Below are 9,886 nucleotides of genomic sequence, written 5' to 3'. Positions count from 1 at the left end.
GACAAATCCTTAAAAATGAGGTTTTTCATCTCCAACTTATCTTCAGAGTTTTCTAAATCCATTTCTAACCTTATATAATCAGAAACCACATGCTATAGTAGGATTTCTGTAACAAAATCTTTCTACAAAAAGCCTCCATGACTACCTAACCTCTTTCAAAAACTGCTACTACCTCTGCCATCACACAAACCTTGAGAATGCTCGCAAGTCAAAGTAAGAAATTAACTTTAAGCTACTCTATGTTTTCCCTAGCCTAACCAAAAAAAAGATCAACATAAAAAGCATGAAAATATCTCAAATCAATGAAGCACAAACACGGACCATGACACGGCATATATAAAAATAAATAGGACACAATGTGTCATAGATATTATTATATTTAATTAATTATTAATATTAAATATATATTTTTCCATTATTCTTTAATAAAAATATCAAAACACAAATTATGCCACAATAAAATTAACTTCATAAATTTAATTTATATTATAAAACCTCATGATCATGAAAATTAATTTTTAAAATTAGATATAACATCTTTCAAAAGAATTCATCCAACCTATAATACTTATCTAATAAATTGAAAAAACCTATGATTACAAAAAAGGAATTACTAATGTGCAGTTTCAACAAATATTGAATGCACATTTAATGCCCAACTTAGACAAATGTTAGAGGAAACTTAAAAATTATGAGAGATGGGTCAGTTCGACTACAGCGTATAGTTAAGGCTATACGTTAATTTATAATTTTCTAATTCCCGTGTTGAATTTTCTCCAAATCATGTTAAGCTCGCATCTAATGTGATGTTGTTGTGTGTCCCGGACGTCCTCGTACCTGAAATAAATTCAGACATATATTTTGTAGCGTTGGAGAAGTGTCGGTGCATGTCGTACAAGTTTTGGTGTCCGATTTGTGTCCGACACGGGTACATCACATTTTTAGTTTTTGGATGTTTGTGCTAAATAGCCCCAAATTAAACAAACAAAACTTATGCATCGAATTAAGCACATATCTACCAAAGAAATTCTCATGCTGTAGTATTAACTATTATTTTACGCATATTAAGTATAAAAGTGGAAGAACTTCAGGTATGATGGTTACTTACCAGGAAAAAGACATTGCTACTGTTGATTTCCAAACCCGAGTGCAGCCAGTGCTTTAGCTTGCTGCTGCTGCTGTATCTGGAGGAGTAAACTGGCAGCGAACTGCAGAGTAGAGTGGTAACGCTGATCCTTATCCGCATCACCCTCTAAGTTACCCTGCCCAGAACCAGGAATAAACGCCTGCAAGTGTTGCTGTGTTTGACCAGGGTGGTCCGCATTCATTACAGTTGGTTCTGCTGGCACCTGCAACACACTTCCATTAAAAGTTGAAGCAGGAGTAGCAGGCATAATTTGCTGATGGAGGGCCAAGCCGTAGATGCCAGCTACATCGGTAGCTTGACTGTTCTGGAGCACTTGATATTGACCAACCTGTGATGAAACTGTATCATTCCCTACAGTTCCAACAACACCAGGAACCTGTTGTATGTGTAAAGATGCATCTTGAATGGAGGGCATGCCAACCATGGAAGGTTGGAATGAGTTATCCAAACCATTTGTACTGTTTGTATAGTTTGAAAACTGAGAAACCAATGGTACTTGATTGGAATAGGGATGCCCAGGCCGTGGCAAATTCTGCATGGGATTGTACATCTGCTCTACGGAAGTACCAGAAAATGAGGTTCTTCCTTCATGGCCCCAAGCTTGCATTAACATTGAGTTATCATTGACTGGATGAGCAGAAAAAGCTGGTATCAGAGCAGAACTTGAGGGCATCTGAGAAGGCATGACAGCAGATGGATGAGGGTTTGTAGGGATCAGAGAGGCTAACGTTGCTATTAATTCAGGCGTTAGAGATACTTCGGGTTGAGATTTAGTTTCATGGCTCTTCAAGTGATTCTGTGCAACTGCAGGAATTGGATGTGGTTCTTCTGAATGCACCAACATTGGCCTTTCAGCCACTGCATGAGGTATTGATCTCTCATGTGAGCTATTGCCGTAGTCTACTTTCGAAGTTTGGTCCTGATTCTGAGGAATAAAACCATAACTTTTCTGTGATCCCATCCCTGGCTGAGTATCTATAGCATCAGTTGCAGGCATTATAGGTTGTAGTTGCTGCCCGGTTGCGGTTGTCTGCTGTGGCAGCTTAAGAACAACACCATATAAGCGTTCAGGACCAGAATATTCTAAAACCTTTGTCAAAAAATCTGATGGAGGCACTAAAAACATTGTAGTCCCATCATCAAACTTTGCCACTCCAGCTCGGTCTCTTTGACCGAGGTATCTTAGAAATTCTGTATAAGAAGCAAAATCTTCTTCGCTGTCAGGAAGGAAGAACACCATATCGAAACCAACTGCCTCTGAGTAATGTGTTGTAAGCATGTCTAATCCGGTCCTTGCTGAACAATTCACTATTTCAGGGCTGCCAAAGAGTTCAAAAATAAAAAAAAAAGAAATTAAGCATAGCAAAGCAAAGAATTACGAATTTATGAGAAATGAGAATTACAACGGAGCTTCTATGCCATTTCCTATAGGCAGACATCGTGCACGGCAAACAGGTGTGCCGCCCTTAGCAATAATACCACGCCAGCAGAAGTCGATTCCAGGAGATGCTCTTGAAGGATCATGACCTCGAATATCAGGAGTCTGCTGAAGATTACGAGTAAGCAAGTTTCTATCAGAATGAGGCAATCCAGAAAAGTCAGGCATATCATCAGCATCAACTATTCGTCCTGGAAAATGAGCATCACTTGAAGGGAAAAAGCCATCAAATCTTGATCTTTTAGGTTCCCTAACGTCCAAATCATCTCGTCCAGCTTGTGAGGGCATCAAAGGTGCGTGCACCACAAGCCCAGGAGTGATTACACTAGGTGCAGGGGGCGACAGCCTCTTCAAATTTGATGCCATTGGATTGTTAATGATGCTATCAGGAAACCCATGAATAACACCACCAAACTCGTGGAAATCAGAACCTCCAAGGTGAGGATCAAATCCTGGTGCAAAAGGCCTAATTGACATATGAGCCCGAGGAATAACATTTGGAGCTAAGTGTCCATGAAAACGGTTTGAGGCCATTGGATGAACTGGGCCAAATAATTCCACCGGGCTCATAGGTGGCTCATTCAAAAAAAACTCTGGTGCAGAAAGGGGGGCATTTTCTCCGCCTGGTATTAGCTCACTATTAGCAAACAGAATCTGTATCCTACTATCACCCAAAAGACGTCCTTGTAATCCCTCTTTAGCGCGACGCGCTTCATCAACACTTCTAAATTCTACATAGCAATAGTTTCTTGATGGAATGCTCTGGATTTTTTCAATTTCGCCAAATAAAATCATTGAATTGTGAAGCAACTCCTCATCAATCTGTAACTCTGGTGGGTAACCAACCCAAAGGACATTACTTGGTTGTTCATTCTTTCTCTTTCCTTGTGGCTGATACAGTTATTAAGAAAAAAAACTAAGTTTAATAATCAAAGAGGCAATAGAATCAGGAATGAGCTTGACTACTGTCACAAAGATACCAGATGTCTCCTTATTCCAAGGTGAGGGGAGGAGTCAAGCAAATGTTTCATCTCATCAGAAGGTAATAACTGATCGGTTAGTATAACATTCTTACTGCCCCTGTGATCACGCTCTGCATCCCAATCCTGGTAATGTTAAAAGTTTAATAGCAAGCAAATAAGGATATCATTAAATAAGCAATATTCCTAAGAACCAGAATCAGCTTTTGAAAGCAACACAGCCACATATTCCAATATGATGATTTATAATGTAATAATTCTATTGTGAATACAATGATGCAATTAAATGAGAAGAAAGCTGCATAAATGTGCAATCAAAATTGAAAAAGCAAATAAGCTAAACTTGCTACGAGCATAAGTACCCTTCTAAAAAGAGGTAACCTCTGAAAATCAACACGTATTTCACTGCCGCCAAGATGATTCCAGTTCATGCTTTTCTGGGCAGAAATAGCATCCTCAATCCTATGAAAACAAATAAATGCTGAACCCCGATGCCGAAGAAATTTGAACTCTTCAATCACTCCAAATTTTGCAAATGAATTTTCAAGTTGCGCCTTTGTGACAGATTGATTGACACCACCAACCCACAGGGTTTTCCCTGGTTTTGCCTGTAAATTACCCAAAAAAAAAAAAAATCAATCTACCACCAAATCTTCTAGGAAAGCTGACCCCACATTCATTAACAAGAAACAAGAAAGCACATCCAGTTCAATCTACCATAATCTAAGGAAACACAGTGGAAACACAGTGGTGAGTACCCCGCATATGCCTGATTCATTTGTATAGACACCCAAGAAAACACAATGAATTGAACATGATTTCTCACAACATGGCATTCAAAGTATATAGTCCACAAAACCTTTCATGTCAACGACAATTACTCTTATGCTATGCAGAGCTCAATTGAATAGTGCTACTTCACATGCACTTCCTATATTATGCATTTATGCAATTGAACTTTATAGGAATGTCTTACATTAAGGACCTGCATATTGTTAATATGTAATTTTGAATCTTTAAAATTCTAAAATAAAATGATTCCTTTCTTGATAGATTGAAAACATTTGGCAAGTTTTTTTTTATTTAACTTGGGTTTTAAACTAAAAAAAAAAAAAAAAAAAAAAAGGCCATTCCTATAATTCTACAATATATAAAGTTGCATTTCTTTCCTCTTCTTGAAGCTCCTTGAATCTTGCCACCTTTAAAATTGTTCTGAAACTCTACCATTCTAAACAACCAAATTTTCTTAATTGCTTATAGACTGATTTATATGCACACGATTTGATTTGCCTGGAACATTGGCCTGCGGCAAAACCATGTTGGCCCCAAAATATTTGAACCGAGAAATCACTACTCTTGCATAAACTGTTACAAAAAAGGTAGTTAGATGTACAGCCACTAATAATTAGCTTTAACTGAATATAAATTTGTTTATTTTACAGATACTTCTCTTATTTAAGGGCTAATTGGTTTGCTGAAAATAGGTGTGAAATAAAAATAAAGTGGGATTTAAAAAATTTAAATGTTCAGTTTGAATGAAAAAGGAATGCAAACTTTAGAATTATTTGGAATTCACTCATTAGTAAAATTTTTTTGTCAATGTTTTGAAATTCACCTAATTTTGGTCAAATTTCAAATATAATACAAGAATGAGGCTTCACCTACTGCCATCACTAGCTATGTGCCACCTCTAGTTGGCCATAGCAATTGTCATTGGCCAACCACCACCTCGACCATAATCGTCGAGCTTTACACTAAATTTAGTTTACTTCAAATCAAACACTAAAAAGTGATCACTTGCATTTTCTTTACTCTTTACCATAGACTCTAAAAAATTAAAATAAATTGCATTTATTTTATACTATATTGCTTTTCACTCTGCATTCCCGTTTCAGCAAAATAAATGAGCCCTTAATTGCTTGTAAAAACTATAGGTGATGTGAAAACCACAAAGAATAACTAAAGAGGGAAATAACATGATTCACCAAGGTGAGGGGAGAAAAAGAGAGATCGTACAGGGAAGAATAATTTTTTAATGTTAACACAATGCTTTCAAAAGAGATCCTAACCAACAATGGACGCCAAGATGAAGCATTTAAGAAGAAAAATCAAAATGTGTAAAAAAAGGGATGCCAGAAGTATTGCCTTGCATTATAATTTATAATCTTTCTCTTCTTCTTTTCTCAATTGCCCTTTACATCTTTAAAAGGATAAACTACAGCGCATGATCAACTTGTGCATCGACTGATCCAAGACATCAAAATGCCAACATCAACAAGGCTATCAATACAAACATTTATAAAGTTTATCAAAACTCAAACTCCCAAAAACATGTACAAGTATGTGTGATTGCAGTGTAAATTAATATCTACTTTTAAAAGAGCTAATATAACATCTTCTAACGATAACTTCATAGTTCGCAGCCTACATATCAAATTTACATGCATGTCCCCTAATAAGCTTCAATTGGAAGGCCAGTGGTTAGGTGAGAATTAAAATACTATTCATATAAATTTGTTTCATAGTTTCAACTATTATTGATTCTGTCTGCTTCAGAAATGATAGACATTATTTATTCATAAAACAAATCTCACTAGAAATAAGTTCCAAAGTAAAAGTCTGCTGACAAAATTAAGTAGTCAAGTCACAAATAAGTCTCACTAAGATGGTAGTAGTATAACAGTTATGTTGGAACCCATGTTAATCACTTCGGAACTTGCAGCAAAATTTACGTTTTAAGGCATATCAAAAGTTGATGAATGCAAAACAAATACAATTAAATGCAACTAATCTATTTGCACAGATAGATATGTTTCAGTCAAATTACCAAATACAAAATCTCAAGAAGAAGCAATGATTTCCTGTAGGAGCATGAATAATTCCTTTTTTTCCCCAAGTGTAAGCAAGTTGATGAAGGAAAAAACAAGCTTTTTCAAATCCAAGAAATTTTATAAAAGCTATGCCTCTAGAGGAAAAAAACATGCTCATATCAATTCCAGATAGGACATAACACTCGTCATTATGTCAACTCCAAATGATAGTCTTAGCTCAAATGAATTTTGAATTGAGAAGATAAAAAGACTAAGCACTTTTATTCCCACTATTAAGTTGCTACATGGCTATTCTCACAATTTCCAATATATGTGATAACATACCACCAGTTCAAAGAGTCAAATTTACTAAATATGACTTAAAAATAATAACAATGCAAAGAATTATATTTTCCTTCTTTTGACATCAACATATGTTAGAAGGGAATCCAAAACGTGGGTAAAATCATGCTACAACATGGAGACAGTATTAAAAGTCCATAAATAACTGGCAGAAATAGGTGGCGAATATCAAAATATTTGAAGAGATCATGACGAGCATGAATAGTGAAGGTTCAAAGAGAACTGATATTGAGGACATATACTGATGTCAAAAGAAGAAAAAGAAATCAAAGCAGCGTTACTATGCTATTAATAAATTAAACATGACTTTACTATCTTTTTCAGTAAATTTAAATATCTGCAGCAAACATTCTCCATCAATTATATTGTAAATCAGTGCTTCCATGACAAATATTAAGTAGTTTCTCCCAGAAAATATGTACCGTTTAGATCATTTGTCTCCAAAATGAAACATAATTCCTCTTTACTGAGCAAAAAGAACATGGGTAAAACAGACAAAGAAAATAAATCATGTAGGGTTTGACACCAACCGGTCGGGCAAACTGGATTCTGATTGGTCTTCCACGGATCACGATTCCCTGGAGTGCCTGTTTAGCGGCCTTGGCATCCTCGATGGTTCTGAAGTACACAAAGGCATAGGGCCGTGGGAAGTAGGACGTAACGGAGTCCATCGCACCAAACTTAGCGAACGCTGCCATCAGATCCTCGTCGACCGTCTCGGGAGAGAGATTCCCCAACCAAAGATTCAACCATGGCCCTCCCTCCTCCTCCTCCGCCTCCTTGAAAGCCATGCGCTTGTTACGGCCCCACGAGACGTACGGCACCTTGCCCACCGGAGGCATACGGGCAAAAGAAACTTCTGAAAACCGAATTATCCCGGGCTGAGGAAGTTCTGAATACCGAACCTCACGAAGGGATCAGGGATTTTTTCAGAGTCGGCGGATGGGATTAGCACTGAACCAGCAGAGCTAGGGTTTGGGAATGAAAAGATCCAAAGAAGAAAACCTTAGCAGGCAGAGGGGGTGGGTGAGTGATTCGCCCGGAACGGTCTGGATCATTTGAGAAAGTGAAACATTGCATTAGGTCCCACCCGATTTTGCGGACTTAACAAGGTATTCTTATCCTTTCAGGGCTCGGGTTTCTTGGAGCATGTACATGTATACCACTCATTTCCTTTATTTCCACATATCTAATTTTTTATATTCATACCCCTAATTTTTTTATATAACATAAAAATATCTATATTCTTAAGTTTATAAAAATAAAATAATATGTTCGTGCATATTAAGTGGGCATATATATGTAACAAATTGTAGCATCAATTTAGCATGTAAATGCATTGAATTTAAGTGGTGAATATGTCATTCCCCCTAATTTTTTGTATGCATTAAACCAAAAAAGAATAAATTTAAAATTTACTTAATAAATATTAAAATTACATTAATATTATTTAAGTTATGAATTAATATAAATTTTTCATAAAAATAAACAAAATTTATACGTAAATAATATCTACATAATTATAAAATCAAATATTAAAATAAAGTATATTAAACTAAAAATATATGTACTTAAAATATATTTAAAATATTAAAATTACATTAATATTATTTAAGTTATGCATTAATATAAATTTGTCATAAAAATAAACAAAATTTATACCTAAATATTATGTACAATTATTACAAATTCAAATATCAAAATAAAGTACATTAAACTATAGTTATAAGTATTTAAAATGTATTTATATGTATATTAAATATATTGTAAAATAAAAAACTATCTATGTGTGTGTGCTTATGAGATATAATTTATACTAATTGGTACGGCATGACGATATTTTATCATTTAGCATGAATCTCGAGATAATTTTTTTAGCAGTAAGCATTCTATATTCAAATTGAAGCATATTCAGAGGCACGATTTCAACAAGTTTATAGTTAAACTGATCGTCTCGATAAGACAAACTCAATAATGCCAATTTTTTTCTGATTCAATTCCAAGTGGATCTAGATCAAGTGATTAAATCACATTAAGTGGGCTTTGGAATGTTACTTGGATGGTCATATGAACTTTAAATTTGATATACTTATAATCAAATCGACCATATCGATAAGAGGAATACAACAAGTCAAAGCTCAATTAATTTTAAAGCTATTAAGGCCCTTAAAGCAATAAAAATCTCATCTAATCAAGGGAGATCAATAAGGATCGTTTATGCATTAACAAAAAAAAAATTAAATTTAAAACTCACTTGATAAATATTAAATTTACATTAGTATTATTTAAGTTATGTAATAATATAATTTTTTGATAAAAAAAACTAAATTTAATAGGTAAATAATATCTACAATAATTATATGTGTATTAAAAATATATTTATATACATATATATATAAATATATAGATATATATATATATATGTGTGTGTGTGTGTGTAACCCTTGGATAAAACAAATTGTAGCATCAATTTAGCATGCAAATGCATTGAATTTAAGTGGTGAATATGTCATTCCTCCTAATTTTTTTAGCATTAAAACAAAAAGGAATAAATTTAAAATTTACTTAATAAATATTAAAATTACATTAATATTATTTAAGTTATGAATTAATATAAATTTTTCATAAAAATAAACAAAATTTATACGTAAATAATATCTACATAATTATAAAATCAAATATTAAAATAAAGTATATTAAACTAAAAATATATGTACTTAAAATATATTTATATGCATATTAAATATATTGTAAGATAAAAAATTATATATATATACACACCCAAAATTGGCTATGTAATAAATACACACACACACACATACATAGATAAATATATATATCTGCATGCACATATATATGCATCTACATCTACATGTACATCTATATGGATATACATCTACATCAACATATACATCTACATCTATATATATATATATATATATATATATGTATATATATATATATATATATAGATGTATATATGTATACATATATACAGATGTATATATGTAACAGTGAAGGCCTTCAACCTCATTTCCTAATAACCAGAGCCTTCGGGTGCGGGTGCGGGTGTGCGTGTGCGTGTGCGTGTGCGTGTGCGTGTGCGTGTGTGTGTGTGTGTGTGTTGTGTGTGTGTATAGATTTGTAG

At 34.1% G+C, this 9,886-nt stretch overlaps 1 protein-coding gene across 2 annotated transcripts; it reads right to left on the bottom strand.

Moving 5' to 3' along the window:
* Positions 1-606: 606 nt before the first annotated feature.
* On the bottom strand, positions 607-7,871 carry LOC110039098 (flowering time control protein FPA). 2 transcript variants are annotated; one of them, XM_020744051.1, is made up of 6 exons: positions 7,269-7,871; positions 3,928-4,173; positions 3,566-3,691; positions 2,551-3,476; positions 1,109-2,466; positions 607-837 (listed from the first exon to the last, which is right to left on the bottom strand). In XM_020744051.1, exons 1-5 carry the CDS (start codon positions 7,578-7,580, stop codon positions 1,125-1,127), a joined length of 2,952 nt encoding a protein of 983 aa, XP_020599710.1. In that variant the 5' UTR covers positions 7,581-7,871; the 3' UTR covers positions 607-837; positions 1,109-1,124. The 2 variants fall into 2 exon arrangements, with proteins under 2 accessions (XP_020599710.1, XP_020599711.1); XM_020744052.1 differs by lacking the exon at positions 607-837 and having other exon boundaries at positions 1,105-2,466.
* Positions 7,872-9,886: the final 2,015 nt, after the last annotated feature.

The sequence above is a fragment of the Phalaenopsis equestris genome, unplaced genomic scaffold (genome assembly GCF_001263595.1).
Source record: "Phalaenopsis equestris unplaced genomic scaffold, ASM126359v1 Scaffold235244, whole genome shotgun sequence".
Taxonomy (NCBI): domain Eukaryota; kingdom Viridiplantae; phylum Streptophyta; class Magnoliopsida; order Asparagales; family Orchidaceae; genus Phalaenopsis; species Phalaenopsis equestris.
Note: the sequence above shows the minus strand (reverse complement) of the source record. Positions and strands in the feature narration are given on the sequence as shown.

Excerpts from the sequence above, each read along its gene's own strand:
- LOC110039098 (XM_020744051.1), bottom strand. The coding sequence starts at position 7,580 with ATGCCTCCGGTGGGCAAGGTGCCGTACGTCTCGTGGGGCCGTAACAAG. Across the intron at positions 4,174-7,268 it reads GAATCCAGTTTGCCCGACCG|GCAAAACCAGGGAAAACCCT; the intron begins GTTGGTGTCAAA and ends GGTAATTTACAG. Across the intron at positions 3,692-3,927 it reads GGTTACCTCTTTTTAGAAGG|GATTGGGATGCAGAGCGTGA; the intron begins GTACTTATGCTC and ends TAACATTACCAG.